Genomic DNA, 19,663 nt, shown 5'->3' with positions numbered 1-19,663 from the left:
TCTTTCATACATATATTAAACAAAAATACCAACCACACCAACACTACATTCCCCCCTGCTTTTAACATTTCTGTCTTGATCCCGTCAGTTCCAGCTGCTTTACCCCCTTTCATTCTACGTAATGCCTCACTCACCTCCCCCACACTCACATCCTGCTCTTCTTTACTCCTACAAGATGGTATATCTCCCTGGCTAGTGCATGAAATTACCACCTCCATTTCTTCATCGACATTTAAAAGTTCCTCAAAATATTCTCGCCATCTACCCAATACCTCCAGCTCCCCATCCACTAAATCCCCTACTCTGTTTTCAACTGACATATCCATTCGTTCCCTAGGCTTTCTTAACTTGTTTAACTCGCTCCAAAATTTTTTCTTATTTTCATTAAAATTCCTTGACAGTGCCTCTCCCACTCTATCATCTGCTCTCCTTTTGCACTCTCTCACCATTCTCTTCACCTTTCTTTTACTCTCCATGTACTCTTACTCTTCATATAACACTTCTGCTTTGTAAACACCTCTCATAAGCTACCTTTTTCTCTTTTATCACACCTATACACTATTATACATACCACACTTGATTTCTTACAATAAACACTGCTTGTCTCAGCCTAGATTAAGACTATAAATATTTTAAGGTAAGTAATGAGTGCACTATATGTGTATTTTACTTTTTTATTGTTTTTAATACCTAGTTCTACTGCTAACCCCAATGGAAATAAGTCACATTGTGACTTTTTTGGGCTATCCTAGGTACTTTACACTTATGCTGCTATGTATGATAATCTATGTTGTTAGGTAAGACACATTTGCAACAGTTAGGTATCTTTATTTCGAAACATTTCGCCTACACAGTAGGCTTCTTCAGTCGAGTACAGAAAAGTTGATAGAAGCAGAAGAGACTTGAAGACGATGTAATCAGTCCATTACCCTTAAAGTTTTGAGGTGGTCAGTCCCTCAGTCTGGAGAAGAGCATTGTTCCATAGTCTGAAACAATATTGTTTCAGACAATGGAACAATGCTCTTCTCCAGACTGAGGGACTGACCACCTCAAAACTTTAAGGGTAATGGACTGATTACATCGTCTTCAAGTCTCTTCTGCTTCTATCAACTTTTCTGTACTCGACTGAAGAAGCCTACTGTGTAGGCGAAATGTTTCGAAATAAAGATACCTAACTGTTGCATATGTGTCTTACCTAACAACCTGTCGGTATTTTATACCATTTTAATGTTCATGATAATCTATGTAACTGCATTTGTGTATATCTGAATAAACCTACATATTAACTTAATATGTGTTAGTGTAAACTTATTATCTAGTATTTGTATGCATTTACAAGTGGAAAAAAGAGGTGTTCCACTTTACGGTGATTTCTGCTTTACGGCAGTAGCCTGGAGCCTAATCTGCTGTGTAAGTGGGGCCCTACTGTATAGCTCTTTGTCTGGATTTTTTGGGTTATCCTAGGCAATTTACACTATGTAGAATTGTATTTATGTATGTGTTCCTGTGAGATAGAGACAGATATAGAGACAGAGATAGATACAGACAGACAGAGAGGGAGATGCAGCCAATCAGCCAGCTGCCGGCCAGCCAGCCTTCTGAAATTACAGCTCCAGAATAGCACTCTCTGGATTTTTTGGGTTATCCTAGGTAATTTACACTATGTATAATTGTATTTAAATATGGATTCCTGTGAGATAGAGACAGAGATAGATACAGACAGACAGAAACAGAGACAGTCAATCAGCCAACATGCCGAAATTACATTTCCAGACTTGTTTCTTTTTACTTAGGGCATAGGTTATAGAACATTCTGGCAAGATGACACTTTCCTCTTAAAAGGGGAGTGTTAATACATGACATCACATCAGTGAATCCTTGGCATTTGCCGCGCTGTTTGCCCTAGCAGGCGCTCAATTGAACTGGTGCTCCCACAAGGTACTAAATGGTCCCAGATTTTTTTAATACAGCACACACCGAGGGTTAAGACCCATTCTATGCTGACCAGGCATCTTAGGCCAATTGTGCCAAATTTCGAGGCAGGAAAAATAAAACATAGATCTACGTTTGGAGCGCTAGCGGTAAGAACGTAGATCTACGTTTGGACAGTTAAGGGGTTCAGGATATTGGAAGTTTGGAGGGACGTCTGAACTGTCGTATCTGAGCGCCTCTACACAGTACAGTGGACCCCCAGATTACGTAATTAATCCATTCCCGAGAGAGGCTGACTTATCCAGAATTAATTTTTCCCATAAGAAATAATGGAAATCCAATTAATCTGTTTCAGATACTCAAAAGTATTAAAAAAAATTTCTCTACATGAAATATACATTCACCTACACAGAAAACAATGATACATGAAGAATAAAACAATAATAACATCACACATACCTTTATTGAAGACAGGAGGAGGGAAGAGGATGGAGGAGTTTACAAGTGTTTGAAATGGGAATCCCCTTCCATAAAGACTTCAGGTACCAAGTCCTTATCCTGGATTACTTCCCTTCTTTGTTTTTTAATGTCACTAGGACCAGCTTGAGAGTCACTGGACCCCTGTTGCTCAAAAAAGTGTTCCAGAGAGGTCTGTTTCTGGCTTAGGTTAGGAACTGTGTTGGGAGACAGGACAAGATAGTCTTTCAATATGACACTAATATCAGCTCCATGGCTTATTTATCTAGCACAATTCATCTAATATGACATAAACAATATTAATAACATAGAAACATGATATATACTCTAGAATGAATAAAATATGGCATTAAGAATGTCACGAGTGGTGATGTGTTGTTTGTTGTTGGGTGTATAAGGGCCACTGAAAGATAAGCCTTACACAGTGGCGAAGAAGACAGCAGCAGAGGCAGTGGTGCTAGTCAGTAGCCCTATATACATGTACCTCCAACAACAATGGAAGAGTCAGTTTCATGCTCTCCTTTTTTATCGAATAATCACTTAACTTACTTGCTACATTGTTAACCCTTTGACTGTCGCAACCCCAAATCCTGAGGTGCCTCCTGGTGTTGCAAAATACATACAAAAAAAAAAAAATTCTTATGAAATGATAGATAATCTTTTCCCGATGGTAATGACACCAAAAGTATAAAATTTGATGGAAAACTTACGGAATTACACTCTCACGAAGTTTGCAACCTCAACGACATTTACACATCGACAATTTTCTCCACTTTGAGCCCTATTTTCAGTCAATTCCATTGTTCCAATCCACCAAACTCATAGCTATTTCTTTAGAAATCCATCTGTCCTATCGATTGAGTACAAGAAACTGCCCATTTACCTATTTCAACTACCCAATAAAGTTGTCAGAAATTGGCAATTTGGCCAATTTCACAAAAATTAAAAAATGTCAATTTCAAAATAGGGTCCAGAATGAACAATGCAGACATACCTGGCACTAAAATAACATTTTCTCTGTTCATCAGCCACATCTCCAGACCCTTATTATAATCCTCTTGCTTTCTATTTTGAATTTTTATTCAAACAAAAAAAAGAAGATTTACTGTTATGCAGACTACAGGTCCGCCATCACAAATCCGGCAATCAGTTATTCGGTTCCTTCAGTTATTCGGCACTAATTTTGGGTAGTATAATTTCAAATTTCCAGGGTCGCCACACCAATCTGCTGGCACTGTTTGGTGGCACTACTTGCTGCATAAGTCATTCCAATTTCTTTTTCGCCATTTATTGTTTTAACGTGCTTACTTTTAGCCCTAGCCATGGTTCCAATGAATAAAAGAAATGCTTTTCATTATGTAAAGCACCGACACAGTACACTGTCCATTAACCCTTTGAGGGTTTCGGCCGTACTAGTACGGCTTACAACCCAGGGTTTTTGACGTACTACTACGCCTAAACTCTAGCGCCCTCAAATCTAGTGGGAGAAAGCTGGTAGGCCTACATATGAAAGAATGGGTCTATGTAGTTAGTGTGCACAGTATAAAATAAATCCTGCAGCACACAGTGCATAATGAAAAAAAAAAAACTTTGACCATTTTTTTTTTGGAATAAAACAGCGACTTTGCACTGTATTTTCGCATGGTATTTATTGTTGTATTCTAGTTTTCTTGGTCTCATTTTATAGAATGGAAGACATATTACAGAAATTGAGATGATTTTGACTGGTTTTACAATGAAAAGTACCTTGAAATTGAGCTCAAAATAGCAGAAATGTTCGATTTTTACCAAAGTTCAAAAGTAAACAAATCATGCCAAGCGTCCAATACACGTCAACTGGTGAGTCTAATATTCTTTTGCAAGTGCACCAATATTATTTATACCAGTTTTTACACTAATGCAGTACTCTGCATAACAGTAAATCTTATATTTTTTGTGAGAATAAAAATTCAAAGTGGAAAGCAAAGGAATGTAAGAGGCGCCTTGAGACGTGACTAATGAACAGAGGAAATGTCATTTTAGTGCCAGGAATGTCTTTCTTGTTTATTCTGGACCCTATTCGGAAATTGGCATCTTTTGAAATTTGCGTGAAATTGGCAAAATTGCTAAATTCTGACCACTCTACTGGATAGTTGAAATTGGTTTCTGGCACTCATTCGATAGAAAAAATGGAGTTCTAGCGAAATATTCATGTTTTTTGTCAACTAGTACAGTGGAATTGGCCGAAAATGGGGCTCAAATTGGGCAAAATCGCAGATGTGTAAACTTCGCCGAGACCGCTAAATTTGCGAGAGCATAATTCCGTAAGTTTTCCATCAAATTTCAAACTTTTGGTGTCACTATGATCGGGAAAAGATTCTCTATTTTCAAAAGAAATTTTTTTTTTTTTTTTTTAAATTTAGCCGACCATGAGAACGAGTCTCGGAGAGGGCCTGTTGACCTCAAAGGGTTAAGGAGATGCTTGTCTCGGAGATTCTTATAGGTTTAGATAATGCTGGTAGCAACAGGCAGTTACTCACTGTGTTTGTGAATTCAGTTACTTGTGGGTCCTGGTCGTGTAGTATGTTTATGTTGAAATCACCTGTTAGTAGTAGGTGGTCTTTATTCTTGTGTGCATCAGTAATCATGTTTCCTAGTTTTTCACTAAAGTGATAAATGTCTGACTGTGGTACTCTGTAGATGTTTATAACTGTGAGGGGTTTTTGCTGGTCTTTTGATTTAAATTTGGCTATGATATATTCTCCATATCAACACTACAGCTTATTTGCCTATCACAAATGATCTAATATGACATAAAAAACAATATAAATAACATAAAACATGTTAAATACTCCAGAATAAATAATATTTGGCATAACACCAAGCAGTTCGACGGAGGTATAAAGAGGATATGGTATAGAAATACCATTCTCCTATCCCTGTCTTGGGGGCTTATATAAGAGAAAACGGAGTATAGCACAGGGCTGTGATATACACTCGTACTCCACCATAAACCTGAAACAAAAAAGTTATTTTCTCTATATAGATCATCAATCATAGCAGCATATGTGTAGAGAACCTAGGATAACCCAAAAAAGTCAACGTGGCTTATTTTTAGTACCTGGCTTGGGTTCGCCATATATGATTTTTGGTAAATATTCAATTCCCAGCCAGGGTAGAAACATTAGGCGTGTTTCTTTACACCTGTTGTCTATGTTTACCCATCAGTACAGTAGGGCCCCGCTTTATGGTGTTCCGCTAATACGGACATTTCAAATTATGACCAAAACTCGCTATACGGCTCCCCCCACCTGTTTTTCTAATACGGTCACAGCGGCCCATCCAGTTTGTTTACATTCTCCCTGAGCACATCTTATTATGTCTGGAAACTTTCCAAAATTTCAAGTGTTTTAAAGTTATTGTATATTTTATACGTACTGTACTTGATAATTAAACTTGTGTACACCTGTACCTAAATAAACTTACACACTGTGCTGGCATGTAGGTACACATTAAAATCACTAAGAATCTCTCTACTCTTGATGCTATAATAATAATAATAATAATAATAATAATAATAATAATAATAATAATAATAATAATAATAATAATAATAATAATAATCTCGGGCACATTAATGTCGCATATTACATTAATACAGTGGACCCCCGGTTAACGAACTTTTTTCATTCCAGTAGTATGTTCAGGTGCCAGTACTGACCGAATTTTTTCCCATAAGGAATATTGTGAAGTAGATTAGTCAATTTCAGACCCCCAAACATACACGTACAAACGCACTTACATAAATACACTTACATAATTGGTCGCATTTGGAGGTGATCGTTATGCGGGGGTCCACTGTATAGACATTTCCCTTAATATATGATATTTTTTCAAAATTATATAAGAAACAAATTATGTAACACACAAACATGATACATGCACCCACAGTATAAAAATTTATACAAATATGAGATGTTTACCAAACGGTTTGTAGAAGTGTCAGAAGAATTACGTTTTCTCTAGTCCGTCACCTGTTACTAGGGATAACTGTAGAAAAATATTCCTTTCATATGCCTTCAAATTATAGTTATTCACGACCCTTGTGGGTCTAGCACTTCTTTTTTATTATGATTATAATAATAATAATAATAATATTATTGAAAGAATTAAGAGTAAGACGGAGAATAGGACAGCAGATGAACAAGGAGGCTTTAGGAAAGGTAGGGGGTGTGTGGACCAGGTGTTTACAGTGAAACATATAAGTGAACAGTATTTAGATAAGGCTAAAGAGGTCTTTGTGGCATTTATGGATTTGGAAAAGGCATATGACAGGGTGGATAGGGTTGCAATGTGGCAGATGTTGCAGGTGTATGATGTAGGAGGTAGGTTACTGAAAGCAGTGAAGAGTTTTTACGAGGATAGTGAGGCTCAAGTTAGAGTATGTAGGAAAGAGGGAAATTATTTCCAAGTAAAAGTAGGCCTTAGACAAGGATGTGTGATGTCACCGTGGTTGTTTAATATATTTATAGATGGGGTTGTAAGAGAAGTAAATGCGAGGGTCTTGGCAAGAGGCGTGGAGTTAAAAGATAAAGAATCAAACATAAAGTGGGAGTTGTCACAGTTGCTTTCTGCTGATGACACTGTGCTCTTGGGAGATGCTGAAGAGAAGTTGCAGAGATTGGTGGATGAATTTGGTAGTGTGTGTAAAAGAAGAAAATTAAAAGTGAATACAGGAAAGAGTAAGGTTATGAGGATAACAAAAAGATTAGGTGATGAAAGATTGGATATCAGATTGGAGGGAGATATTCAGATATTTGGGAGTGGACGTGTCAGCGGATGGGTCTATGAAAGATGAGGTGAATCATAGAATTGATGAGGGGAAAAGGGTGAGTGGTGCACTTAGGAGTCTGTGGAGACAAAGAACTTTGTCCTTGGAGGCAAAGAGGGGAATGTATGAGAGTATAGTTTTACCAACGCTCTTATATGGGTGTGAAGCATGGGTGATGAATGTTGCAGCGAGGAGAAGGCTGGAGGCAGTGGAGATGTCATGTCTGAGGGCAATGTGTGGTGTGAATATAATGCAGAGAATTCGTAGTTTGGAAGTTAGGAGGAGGTGCGAGATTACCAAAACTGTTGTCCAGAGGGCTGAGGAAGGGTTGTTGAGGTGGTTCGGACATGTAGAGAGAATGGAGCAAAACAGAGTGACTTCAAGAGTGTATCAGTCTGTAGTGGAAGGAAGGCGGGGTAGGGGTCGGCCTAGGAAAGGTTGGAGGGAGGGGGAAAAGGAGGTTTTGTGTGCGAGGGGCTTGGACTTCCAGCGTGTTTGATAGGAGTGAATGGAGACAAATGGTTTTTAATACTTGACGTGCTGTTGGAGTGTGAGCAAAGTAACATTTATGAAGGGGTTCAGGGAAACCGGGAGGCAGGACTTGAGTCCTGGAGATGGGAAGTACAGTGCCTGCACTCTGAAGGAGGGGTGTTAATGTTGCAGTTCAAAAACTGTAGTGTAAAGCACCCTTCTGGCAAGACAGTGATGGAGTGAATGATGGTGAAAGTTTTTCTTTTTCGGGCCACCCTGCCTTGGTGGGAATCGGCCAGTGTGATAATAATAATAAAAAAAATCATCATTCACTCTAAAAATGGTGTGTTGCATGAGAATAGGAGTGTTGCTGTTTATTATTCTGTACTAACTTGTACAACTTGTACACAGTGTAAGAGTATTTGTTTCGTGATTTAATTATTATAATAATAAAAAAAATATTATAAGGTAAAAGTTTCACAAACTCTTACAAACGTACATGAATGAACTAAAACTGGACACGTACTAATACCGTCTATTTCGCCTGACCGAGTGATCGTCCACAACCCGTTCAGTTTGTGTTTTTACGCTGTCTGAGCTCCGTGTATCTCATTCTCTCTTGTTTGCTCTTCGTTAACTAATTGGCTCTTGTTGACGATGGCATCTAAGCTTAGTTGTGATAAAAAGAAGAGTCGTAAGCCTCTTATTTTGAGTGCCAAGTTAGAAATGATTAAACTTAGTGAACAAGGTATGTCAATGGCTGAGATAGCACGTAAGCTTGGTTTGGCTCGTCAAACAGTTAGTACAGTTGTGAACAATAAGGAGAAAGTGTTCCAGGAAGTTAAAAGTGCTACACCAGTGACCACTAAAGTTATAAGAAAATGTGATAACCTTATTGCTGACATGGAAAAATCTTTAAATGGTGTGGATTGATAATCAGACTAGTCACAATGTGCCTTTAAGCAGACCCATTATCCAGTCCAAGGCCCTAAGTCTCTTCAATTCTATGAAGGCTGAGAGAGGGGAGGAAGCTGCTTAAGATAAATTCTCAGCTAGCAGAGGCTGGTTTAATAGGTTTAAGGAAAGAAGTCAACTTCACAACATCAGAGTGCAGGGTGAAGCTGCAAGCGCTGACAATTTAGCTGCAGAAAATTATCCACATGAACTAGCCGAGATAATAGAATGTGGTGGATATACCAAGCAACAGATTTTTAATGTGGATGAGACTGCATTATTTTGGAAGATGCCATCTAGGACATTTATTGCTAAGGAAGAGAAGTCAATGCCTGGCTTCAAAGATGCAAAAGACAGGCTAACACTCTTGCTAGGAGCTAATGCAGCTGGTGACTGCAAGTTAAAACCTATGATGATTTATCACCCAGAGAATCCTAGGGCCCTAAAGAACTATGCAAAAGGCAGCCTCCCAGTTTATTATAAATCTAATTCGAAAGCTTGGATGACTGCCAATCTTTTCATAAGTTGGTTCACAGACTATTTTAAGCCTACAGTTGAGGCTTACTGCAAGGAAAAGAAAATTCCTTTTAATGTTTTACTTGTTTTAGACAATGCCCCTGCCCACCCTACAGCTCTACATGGAATGTACAGGGAGATAAATGTTGCTTTTATACCTGCAAACACAACTTCATTACTGCAGCCGATGGACCAAGGTGTAATTGCAGCCTTTAAATCTTATTACCTAAGAAGAACTTTCAGTAAGGCTGTAAATTTCCTAGACAGTGATAAAATGCCTGGGCCTAAACAAAATAAATTAAAAACCTTTTGGAAAGGTTTCACAATTTTGAATGGTATTAAAAATATTAGAGATGCATGGAAAGAAGTTAAAGAAACTACGCTCAAAGGTGTTTGGAAGAATCTGATTCCTGAACTTATGGATGATTTTGAAGGTTTTGGGAATCCAGTGGGGGAAGTGTGTGTAAATGTTGTGGACATGGCAAGGGAATTAGAACTGGAAGTGGAGACTGAGGATGTGGAAGAATTGCTTCTCTCTCATGATGAGGCTCTGACAGACCAAGACCTTCTTCTGATTGAAGAGCAAAGAAAGAAATTTCATGAAGAGGAGATCCATCCTAATGATAGTCCTGTTACCATTAAAGAAATGAAAACCCAGGATTTGGAAGAAGCTATCAACCATACAGAAATAGCAATGGCAATTTTTGAGAAGATTGATCCAAGTAGGAGAAACTTTTAGAGAGGGTGTGGTAGGTAAGTTTGGGGTGCCAGGTGTAAATGATAATGGGAGCCCTTTGATTGAACTTTGTATAGAAAGGGGTTTAGTTATAGGTAATACATATTTTAAGAAAAAGAGGATAAATAAGTATACAAGATATGATGTAGGGCGAAATGACAGTAGTTTGTTGGATTATGTATTGGTAGATAAAAGACTGTTGAGTAGACTTCAGGATGTACATGTTTATAGAGGGGCCACAGATATATCAGATCACTTTCTAGTTGTAGCTACACAGAGTAAAAGGTAGATGGGATACAAGGAGAATAGAAGCATCAGGGAAGAGAGAGGTGAAGGTTTATAAACTAAAAGAGGAGGCAGTTAGGGTAAGATATAAACAGCTATTGGAGGATAGATGGGCTAATGAGAGCATAGGCAATGGGGTCAAAGAGGTATGGGGTAGGTTTAAAAATGTAGTGTTAGTGTGTTCAGCAGAAGTTTGTGGTTACAGGAAAGTGGGTGCAGGAGGGAAGAGGAGCGATTGGTGGAATGATGATGTAAAGAGAGTAGTAAGGGAGAAAAAGTTAGCATATGAGAAGTTTTTACAAAGTAGAAGTGATGCAAAGAGGGAAGAGTATATGGAGAAAAAGAGAGAGGTTAAGAGAGTGGTGAAGCAATGTAAAAAGAGAGCAAATGAGAGAGTGGGTGAGATGTTATCAACAAATTTTGTTGAAAATAAGAAAAAGTTTTGGAGTGAGATTAACAAGTTAAGAAAGCCTAGAGAACAAATGGATTTGTCAGTTAAAAATAGGAGAGGAGAGTTATTAAATGGAGAGTTAGAGGTATTGGGAAGATGGAGGGAATATTTTGAGGAATTGTTAAATGTTGATGAAGATAGGGAAGCTGTGATTACGTGTATGGGGCAAGGAGGAATAACATCTTGTAGGAGTGAGGAAGAGCCAGTTGTGAGTGTGGGGGAAGTTCGTGAGGCAGTAGGTAAAATGAAAGGGGGTAAGGCAGCCGGGATTGATGGGATAAAGATAGAAATGTTAAAGCAGGTGGGGATATAGTTTTGGAGTGGTTGGTGCAATTATTTAATAAATGTATGGAAGAGGGTAGGGTACCTAGGGATTGGCAGAGAGCATGCATAGTTCCTTTGTATAAAGGCAAAGGGGATAAAAGAGAGTGCAAAAATTATAGGGGGATAAGTCTGTTGAGTATACCTGGTAAAGTGTATGGTAGAGTTATAATTGAAAGAATTAAGAGTAAGACGGAGAATAGGATAGCAGATGAACAAGGAGGCTTTAGGAAAGGTAGGGGGTGTGTGGACCAGGTGTTTACAGTGAAACATATAAGTGAACAGTATTTAGATAAGGCTAAAGAGGTCTTTGTGGCATTTATGGATTTGGAAAAGGCGTATAACAGGGTGGATAAGGGGGCAATGTGGCAGATGTTGCAAGTGTATGGTGTAGGAGGTAGGTTACTGAAAGCAGTGAAGAGTTTTTACGAGGATAGTGAGGCTCAAGTTAGAGTATGTAGGAAAGAGAGAAATTTTTTCCCAGTAAAAGTAGGCCTTAGACAAGGATGTGTGATGTCACCGTGGTTGTTTAATATATTTATAGATGGGGTTGTAAGAGAAGTAAATGCGAGGGTCTTGGCAAGAGGCGTGGAGTTAAAAGATAAAGAATCACACACAAAGTGGGAGTTGTCACAGCTGCTCTTTGCTGATGACACTGTGCTCTTGGGAGATTCTGAAGAGAAGTTGCAGAGATTGGTGGATGAATTTGGTAGGGTGTGCAAAAGAAGAAAATTAAAGGTGAATACAGGAAAGAGTAAGGTTATGAAGATAACAAAAAGATTAGGTGATGAAAGATTGGATATCAGATTGGAGGGAGAGAGTATGGAGGAGGTGAACGTATTCAGATATTTGGGAGTGGACGTGTCAGCGGATGGGTCTATGCAAGATGAGGTGAATCATAGAATTTATGAGGGAAAAAGAGTGAGTGGTGCACTTAGGAGTCTGTTGAGACAAAGAACTTTGTCCTTGGAGGCAAAGAGGGGAATGTATGAGAGTATAGTTTTACCAACGCTCTTATATGGGTGTGAAGCGTGGGTGATGAATGTTGCAGCGAGGAGAAGGCTGGAGGCAGTGGAGATGTCATGTCTGAGGGCAATGTGTGGTGTGAATATAATGCAGAGAATTCGTAGTTTGGAAGTTAGAAGGAGGTGCGGGATTACCAAAACTGTTGTCCAGAGGGCTGAGGAAGGGTTCTTGAGGTGGTTCGGACATGTAGAGAGAATGGAGCGAAACAGAATGACTTCAAGAGTATATCAGTCTGTAGTGGAAGGAAGGCGGGGTAGGGGTTGGCCTAGGAAAGGTTGGAGGGAGGGGGTAAAGGAGGTTTTGTGTGCGAGGAGCTTGGACTTCCAGCAGGCATGCGTGAGCGTGTTTGATAGGAGTGAATGGAGACAAATGGTTTTTAATACTTGACGTGCTGTTGGAGTGTGAGCAAAGTAACATTTATGAACGGATTCAGGGAAACCGGCAGGCCGGACTTGAGTCCTGGAGATGGGAAGTACAGTGCCTGCACTCTGAAGGACGGGTGTTAATGTTGCAGTTTAAAAACTGTAGTGTAAAGCACCCTTCTGGCAAGACAGTGATGGAGTGAATGATGGTGAAAGTTTTTCTTTTTCGGGCCACCCTGCCTTGGTGGGAATCGGCCAGTGTGATAATAATAAATAAAATGATCCAAATTTTGAACGAAGTTCAACAGTGAATGCATCCCTTTCCCATGATGCTACATGCTATAAAGAAATTTTAAGGGAAAGGAAAAAAAAATCCATGAGGCAAAGTTCAATGCTTTCCTACTTTAAGAAAATATCATGGCAACCTTCAACATCAATAGCCAGCCTTCAACAGCCTTCAACATCAACAGCTAGCCTTCAACAGCCTTCAACATCAACATACACCCCTTCAAAAGCTTCACACAAGTCTCCAAAACGAATCAAATTAGTTGAAGAATTAGAGGATGATGGTCTGCCATCTCATGATTTGATTCAGTAACTACATTGCCACTGACCTCTCACACATTCATATTAAGTAATTAAAGGTATGTAATAAATGTACTGTGTGTAATTTTACTTTTCATTGTGCTTTTTAATGCCTAGTTCTATTGCTAATTTAATATATGTCAGTGTAAATACATTATCTAGCATTTATATGCATTTACAAGGAAAAAAAAGGGTGTTCCACTTTATGGTGGTTTCCGCTTTACGGCGGTAGCCTGGAACCTAACCAGCCGTATAAGCGGGGCCCTACTGTAAATGGGTACTTGGGTGTTAGCCGACTAGAGTGGGTGTTATCCTGGGACACTGACCTAATTTTCTTGAAATACTCTGCATAACAAGCAGCTTTCTATACAGTCATATGTCACTGATGTCAGCTAGGCCTGTATATCTTGTACATGTACGTGTAGTAAATAAAGATATTATTATTATATTTTCTCAGTTGTTTGTTGGGTTATTTTTTTCAAACTTGGGCAATGTATGATGGAAAGATACTTATTAATGTACACCAAAAATGACAAATCAGACCATAAATAGCGGAGTTCATTTCTCAGCCATTAGCGGCCGCTTAGCGGTATATTTTTGTACGGTTTTTATGGTTATATTCTCATTTTTTCGGTCTCATTTGATAGAATGAAAGATATATTACAGAAATAGATATGATTTTGATTGCTTTCATGACGAAAAGTACCTTGAAATTGCGCTCACAGTAGCGAAAATGTTCTATTCTTTAGTGAAGCTCAAGAGTAAACAAATGACGTCACCATCCAATACCTGTCTGCCTGCCAGTCCAAATTCCAATATGGAGTCAAGAATGGGTTGACAGTATTTATACAATTATTACAATAATGCAGCAGTCTGCATAACAGTAAATCTTTTATTTTTTTGTGAATAAAAATTCCAAATGAAAAGCAAGAGTAATATAAGAGGGGCCTGTAGCCATGACTAATGAACAGAGAAAATGTTATTTTAGTGCCAGGAATGTCTACATTGTCTATTCTGGATCCTATTTTGAAATTGGAATCTGTTGAAATTTGTGTGAAATCGGCCAAATTGCCAATTTCTGACTTTATTGGGTAGTTGAAATAAGTGAATGGGCAGTTTCTTGTACTCAGTTGACAGACTAGAAGTAAATAAGTTTATTCAGGTATACACAAATACAGTTACATAGATTATCATACATAGCAGTGTATGTATAGAGAACATAGAATAACCCAGAAAAGTCAGACAAAGTGACTTATTTCCAGTACCTGGCTTGGGATTGCCATATATGATTTTTGGTAAATATTTTTTTCTCGGTCGTTTGTTGGGCTATCTCATTGAAACTTGGGCAATGTATGATGGAAAGATGCTTCTTAATGTACAACAAAAATAAAAAAGATGGATGATAAATAAGGGAGTTAACTTCTCAGCCATTAGCTGCCTCTTTGCAGTATATTTTCGTATGGTTTTTATGGTTGTATTCTCATTTTTTGGACTCATTTAATAGAATGGAAGATATATTACAGAAATAGACATAATTTTGATTGCTTTCATGACGAAAAGTACCTTGAAATTGAGCTCAAAGTAGCGGAAATGTTTGATTTTTGCCGATGTTTAATGAACTGTGTAAGTCAAGTTGGTTAATTTTATTAAGTGTATTCTAACCTAACCACTCTGCAATCCGGCACACTACAGGTCCCAATGATGCCTGATTTGTGATGGAGGACCATCACATGGAGTGTCAGGGTCGCTCAGGTCGCGCGGATACGTTCCGGACGAATGACTTATACCGAGTTCAGCGACGTTCACCGAGCTAATATTTTGACAAAAAAACGTTACTTATTCCAAATACTGCTTATTCTGATGACGGCTTAATCCGGGGGTCCACTGTAATTGTGTCTGAATGACGGTGAAAGTGTTCAATGATGAAAGTTTTTTCTTTCTTTTAGGGTTTTTTCTTTCTTTTTGGTTCACCCTGCCTTGGTGGGAAACAACCGATGTGTTAAAAAAATCAATATCAAAAGAGACACTAGAAAGCATTTCTGTAGAACAATGCTAGAATGGGATACAAAAACACATGCTACAACCACTTTAAATTTTAAAAAATTATGAATAAAGAAAATTAAAACAAAACACCACAAACATAACTTAATTTTTGTTACAAAGTAGATAAATACACACTCTTCCCTGTGCATTTTAATAGTAAGCTTGGTAACTGAAACTAAGAAACCAGACACTAGCTATATTATCATCCAGGTCCTCAACTTACAAGCAAGTTGCATTCCTGGCATTTCAACTTAAAAACAGGTTGTTTGGACAGAATACAATATCACATTGAGTAATTATTTCACAGGTTACTAGAACATAATAATACATTGAATAATTGTTTCACAGGTTACTACTGCAGTCTAGTAGTTGTACAATTTTAATTACCAAGTACCCTGTTTGTAAGTGGAGAGGCACATCGCTCAAGTATCTGTTAGTTGGGGCCCTTCTGTATAAATTAGTTGCAATCCAACAGATGACTTAACTTACTTGTAATCTGATGTAAACTTCTTTTCCTGTGTAATCAGGCGATCCATGATAGATGGAGAGAGGAGTGGCTGACAGTCCAAAACAATAAGACGCTCATTTGTTATGTAAATATCAATTCCGTTTGTTCCATGAAGGCCTGAAATTATCTGTTCAAGGCTTTCTGGGCGGAATATGCATGACCTACAAAAGGAAATGGGTATTAGTTTGCTATTCTAAAACAAATACATTTGTGAAGGAATATCAGTTTATACCAGGAGCAAGGGACTAGTAACCCCTTCTCCTGTATACATTACTAAAGTTAAAAAGAGAAATTTATGTTTTTCTTTTTGGGCCACCCTGCTTTGGTGGGATACTGCCAGTTTGTTGAAAGAAGAGAGCTCAGCTTATACAATACTCAAAATGGAAAGGTGGAGAAAAGTGGCAATAAATATTTTAAACCCTTATAATACTGAATAAAAAAAAAATAATCTTGGTACCCAAAAGGACTAAAAATGATGCTGGAGGTGCCAAAACAATTAGGCATGAAACTCTGTAGTTGAAATTATGGGTAAGTAGAAGTGGCAGCATTTATTATGGCTGGTAGGTTACTCACATGGCTAGTGTAACAATTACAATTTAACTGCACATTCTTGAGCTTTAAACAGTCATTTACCTATTATATAGCTGCATTCACATAATTTTGAAATATGTTATTAAGAGAAAATTGTATAGAATTTATGATGTAGTGAAGATACAGGTTACAGGGTGACACCACAGTTGGCCATTTTGATTGATACAGCTAACATCAACTATCTACACACCTGGAGTATACCTGGAGAGGGTTTTGGGGTCAATGCCTCTGCAGCCCGGTCTGAGACCAGGCCTTGTGGTGGATCAGGGTCTCATCAACCAGGCTGTTAGTGCTGGCAGAACACAAAGTGACATATGAACCACAGCCCAGCTGGTCAGGTACTGACTTTAGGTGCCTGTCCAGTGCCTTCTTGAAGACAGCCAGAGGTCTACTGGTAATCCCCCTTATGCATGCTCGGAAGCAGTTGAGTCTTGGGGCCCCTGACACTTATTGTGTTGACTCTCAGTGTACTCATGGCACCCCTGCTTTTCATTGGGGAAATGTTGCATCTCCTGCCGAGTCTTCTTTCATAGGGAGTGATTTTCGTGTGCAAGTTTGGTACTAATCCCTCTAGGATTTTCCAAGTGTATATTATCATGTACCCCTCTCGCTGCATTCCAGGGATTCAAATCAAGGGACTTCAACCGTTCCCAGTAATTTAGGTGCCTTATCGTACTTATGTGTGCCGTGAAAGTTCTCTGTACACTTGGGTTATAACTTTTTTTACAATGCAATATTCCTATACCTTAATCAGATGAACTTCTGCCAAAAAGCAAAGAAATGACCTTTCATTTCAATATATTTTTAGAAAATGTCACCCCTAAATGAAAAAAAAACGAGTAAGGAGAACAACTAACTAGAATGCATATTGCATGTGATATTAATAACAAATGAAACAGTTTACATCATCATTATCATCATGTTTATACATATAATACTACTTATTGCTTAGAATAAACCGAAGTTGGTTTGTTTTTGTTTCTGCAGGCAGCCAGCAAACAGTTCCTGCATAACTTTTATTGCACGTTCAGCACACTGATTACTTCTCGATATATTGAGTGTGGACGGCTCCTGCTTCCAGTGATTTTTCAAAGAGTTCAGTGCTTTTTTTGTAAGGTTTCAATATTTGACAAATTTTCATCGTACACTTGAAAAGTAAACCAATAATCTGCCCAGGTGTATGAAATGAATCTGCATATCTTCTCCAAAGTCTTCTGTCTTGTATGCAAGAATGCAAGAATAGCTAGAACGGCTCTTGAATTCCACCTCACATTGCTAATGTTTGGAATTTTCTGAAAGTTAATCAAAGGAAAGTGCCCTTTTTCTTCAGAGAATCTAAACACTTGTGTTAGATGGCACAAAAACTTTACATCGCCTCTCCATCCTGATTTATGGAGGATCTCTTCTGTTCCATTATCAAACTGTGCCTTTAGTTCCTCATAATTCTTCACCAGTTGGGATACAAATGGATACTTGATATTTGGAGAACTGGTTTTAGCACCAAGAATTTCATCCATTACCAAACGGAGAATCCTGACCAGAACGTGATGCTGACAACTGATAAACTGTGGTTTGCTAATCCCCTTCTCCGAGAACATTCATTGCAGTTTGACAACAGCGCCGCTCTTTTTCCGTGTTAATGTTTGTTGTATCAGCAATAATCTTTATTGCATTCCATAAGTTGTATTCATCAACAACTTTTGCCATTCTTTCAGTAATAGTTTCAGCCTTGCCATCTTTCAAATACAGTGTATCCAGTTTTACTTCGGTTCTTTCATTTTTAAGTACAATACCCGATACTCATTTTCCTCAATATGCTTTCCATCGAAACAAAGGCTATTCTTCCATTTGTAACTTTTCAATCATTTCCTCCTTCAATTTAGCAGCCCTTTTGTATGTTGACTTGTAAAATGCTGCTTGACTTGGTGTAGGTTTGTCAATGTCATCAAATGACAACTATTTGCATATTTTGGCAGCTTTACTTGTTGACACTTTTGTGGAGGTCACCATATTGGTTCCAACTTTACTTTTGTTGAGTTTTTTGGCTGATGGAGTAGTACTTTCATCTTCATACTTGCTCCCTTCAGATTCAATATCACTGTCACTCGATGCATGACCATAAGATGTTGATGCTGAAGCTGATTCAGCAGGCAGTTGCTGTCTTTTTGAAGGATGAATAGATTTTCACTTTCAACTTGACCTGTAGAGCACCCCACTTCTTTGCTTTCCACTTGAAGCTGGTACAGCTGTTTGTCTTCAGAGGATAAGCATTGGCCATTTACTTTTGTGATATCAAAAAGTTCATTCAGGGCATCATATTTTTCCCTCCTGACACATTCATCATAAGTCTTCATCACACTGTCAAGCTTTGTTCGTATTACTTGATCCGACATGTATTATTATTACAGTGGACCCCCGGTTAACGATTTTAATCCGTGCAAGAGGGCTCATCGTTATGCGAAATAATCGTTATGCGAATCAATTTTCCCCATAAGAAATAATGGAAATAAAATTAATCCGTGCAAGACGCCCAAAAGTATGAAAAAAAATTTTTTTTACCACATGAAATGTTAATTTTAATACACACAAACTGAAAAAGGCATGCACAATTAAATGACACTTACTTTTATTGAAGATCTGGTGATGATTGATGGGATGGGAGGAGGGGAGAGAGTGTGTTAGTGTTTAGAAGGGGAATCCCCTTCCATTAGGACTTGAGGTAGTAAGTCCTTTTCTGGGGTTACTTCCCTTCTTCTTTTAATGCCACTAGGGCCAGCTTCAGAGTCACTGGACTTCTTTCGCACAAGATATCTGTCCATAGTGGCCTGTACCTCTCGTTCCTTTATGACTTGCCTAAAGTGTTTCACAACATTGTCAGTGTAATAATCACCAGCACGGCTTGCAATAGCTGTGTGAGGGTGATTTTCATCCATGAAGGTTTGCACTTCAAGCCACTTAGCACAGATTTCCTTTATCTTTGTAGTAGGCAACTTCTTCAATTTCTCTCTCCCCTCCTCTGAACCAGTTTCCTCAGGTCTGGCCTCTTGCTCTTGAAGTTGATCTATCAGCTCATCAGTGGTTAGTTCTTCATTGTCCTCCTCCACCAACTCTTCCACATCCTCCCCACTAACCTCCAACCCCAAGGACTTTCCCAATGCCACAATGGATTCCTCAACTGGCACAGGATTCTCAGGGTTAGCCTCAAACCCTTCAAAATCCCTTTTGTCTACACATTCTGGCCACAGTTTCTTCCAAGCAGAGTTCAAGGTCCTCTTTGTCACTTCCTCCCAAGCCTTACCTATAAGGTTTACACAATTGAGGATATTAAAGTGATCTCTCCAAAACTCTCTTAGAGTCAGTTGAGTTTCTGAGGTCATTACAAAGCACCTTTCAAACAGAGCTTTTGTGTACAGTTTCTTGAAGTTGGAAATAACCTGCTGGTCCATGGGCTGCAGGAGAGGAGTGGTATTAGGAGGCAAAAACTTCACCTTAATGAAGCTCATGTCCCCATAAAGTCGCTCTGACACGTCTGTAGGATGACCAGGGGCATTGTCTAACACCAGGAGGCACTTAAGTTCTAATTTCTTTTCAGTTA

The 19,663-nt window shown here is 38.6% G+C and overlaps 1 protein-coding gene across 3 annotated transcripts in view; it reads right to left on the bottom strand.

Annotated features, from left to right (window-relative positions):
• The window catches only part of LOC128690812 (nonsense-mediated mRNA decay factor SMG9), a 213,738-nt gene that overhangs the window by 69,901 nt on the left and 124,174 nt on the right, over positions 1-19,663 (bottom strand). For all 3 annotated transcript variants that reach the window (XM_070088201.1, XM_070088202.1, XM_070088203.1), the window contains one exon: positions 15,459-15,638. In XM_070088201.1, the coding sequence (XP_069944302.1) occupies positions 15,459-15,638 (180 nt within the window). The remainder of the gene's footprint in view (positions 1-15,458; positions 15,639-19,663) is intronic.

Source organism: Cherax quadricarinatus, chromosome 24 (genome assembly GCF_038502225.1).
Source record: "Cherax quadricarinatus isolate ZL_2023a chromosome 24, ASM3850222v1, whole genome shotgun sequence".
In the NCBI taxonomy this organism is placed as follows: domain Eukaryota; kingdom Metazoa; phylum Arthropoda; class Malacostraca; order Decapoda; family Parastacidae; genus Cherax; species Cherax quadricarinatus.
This window is presented reverse-complemented; position numbering and strand designations above follow the sequence as displayed.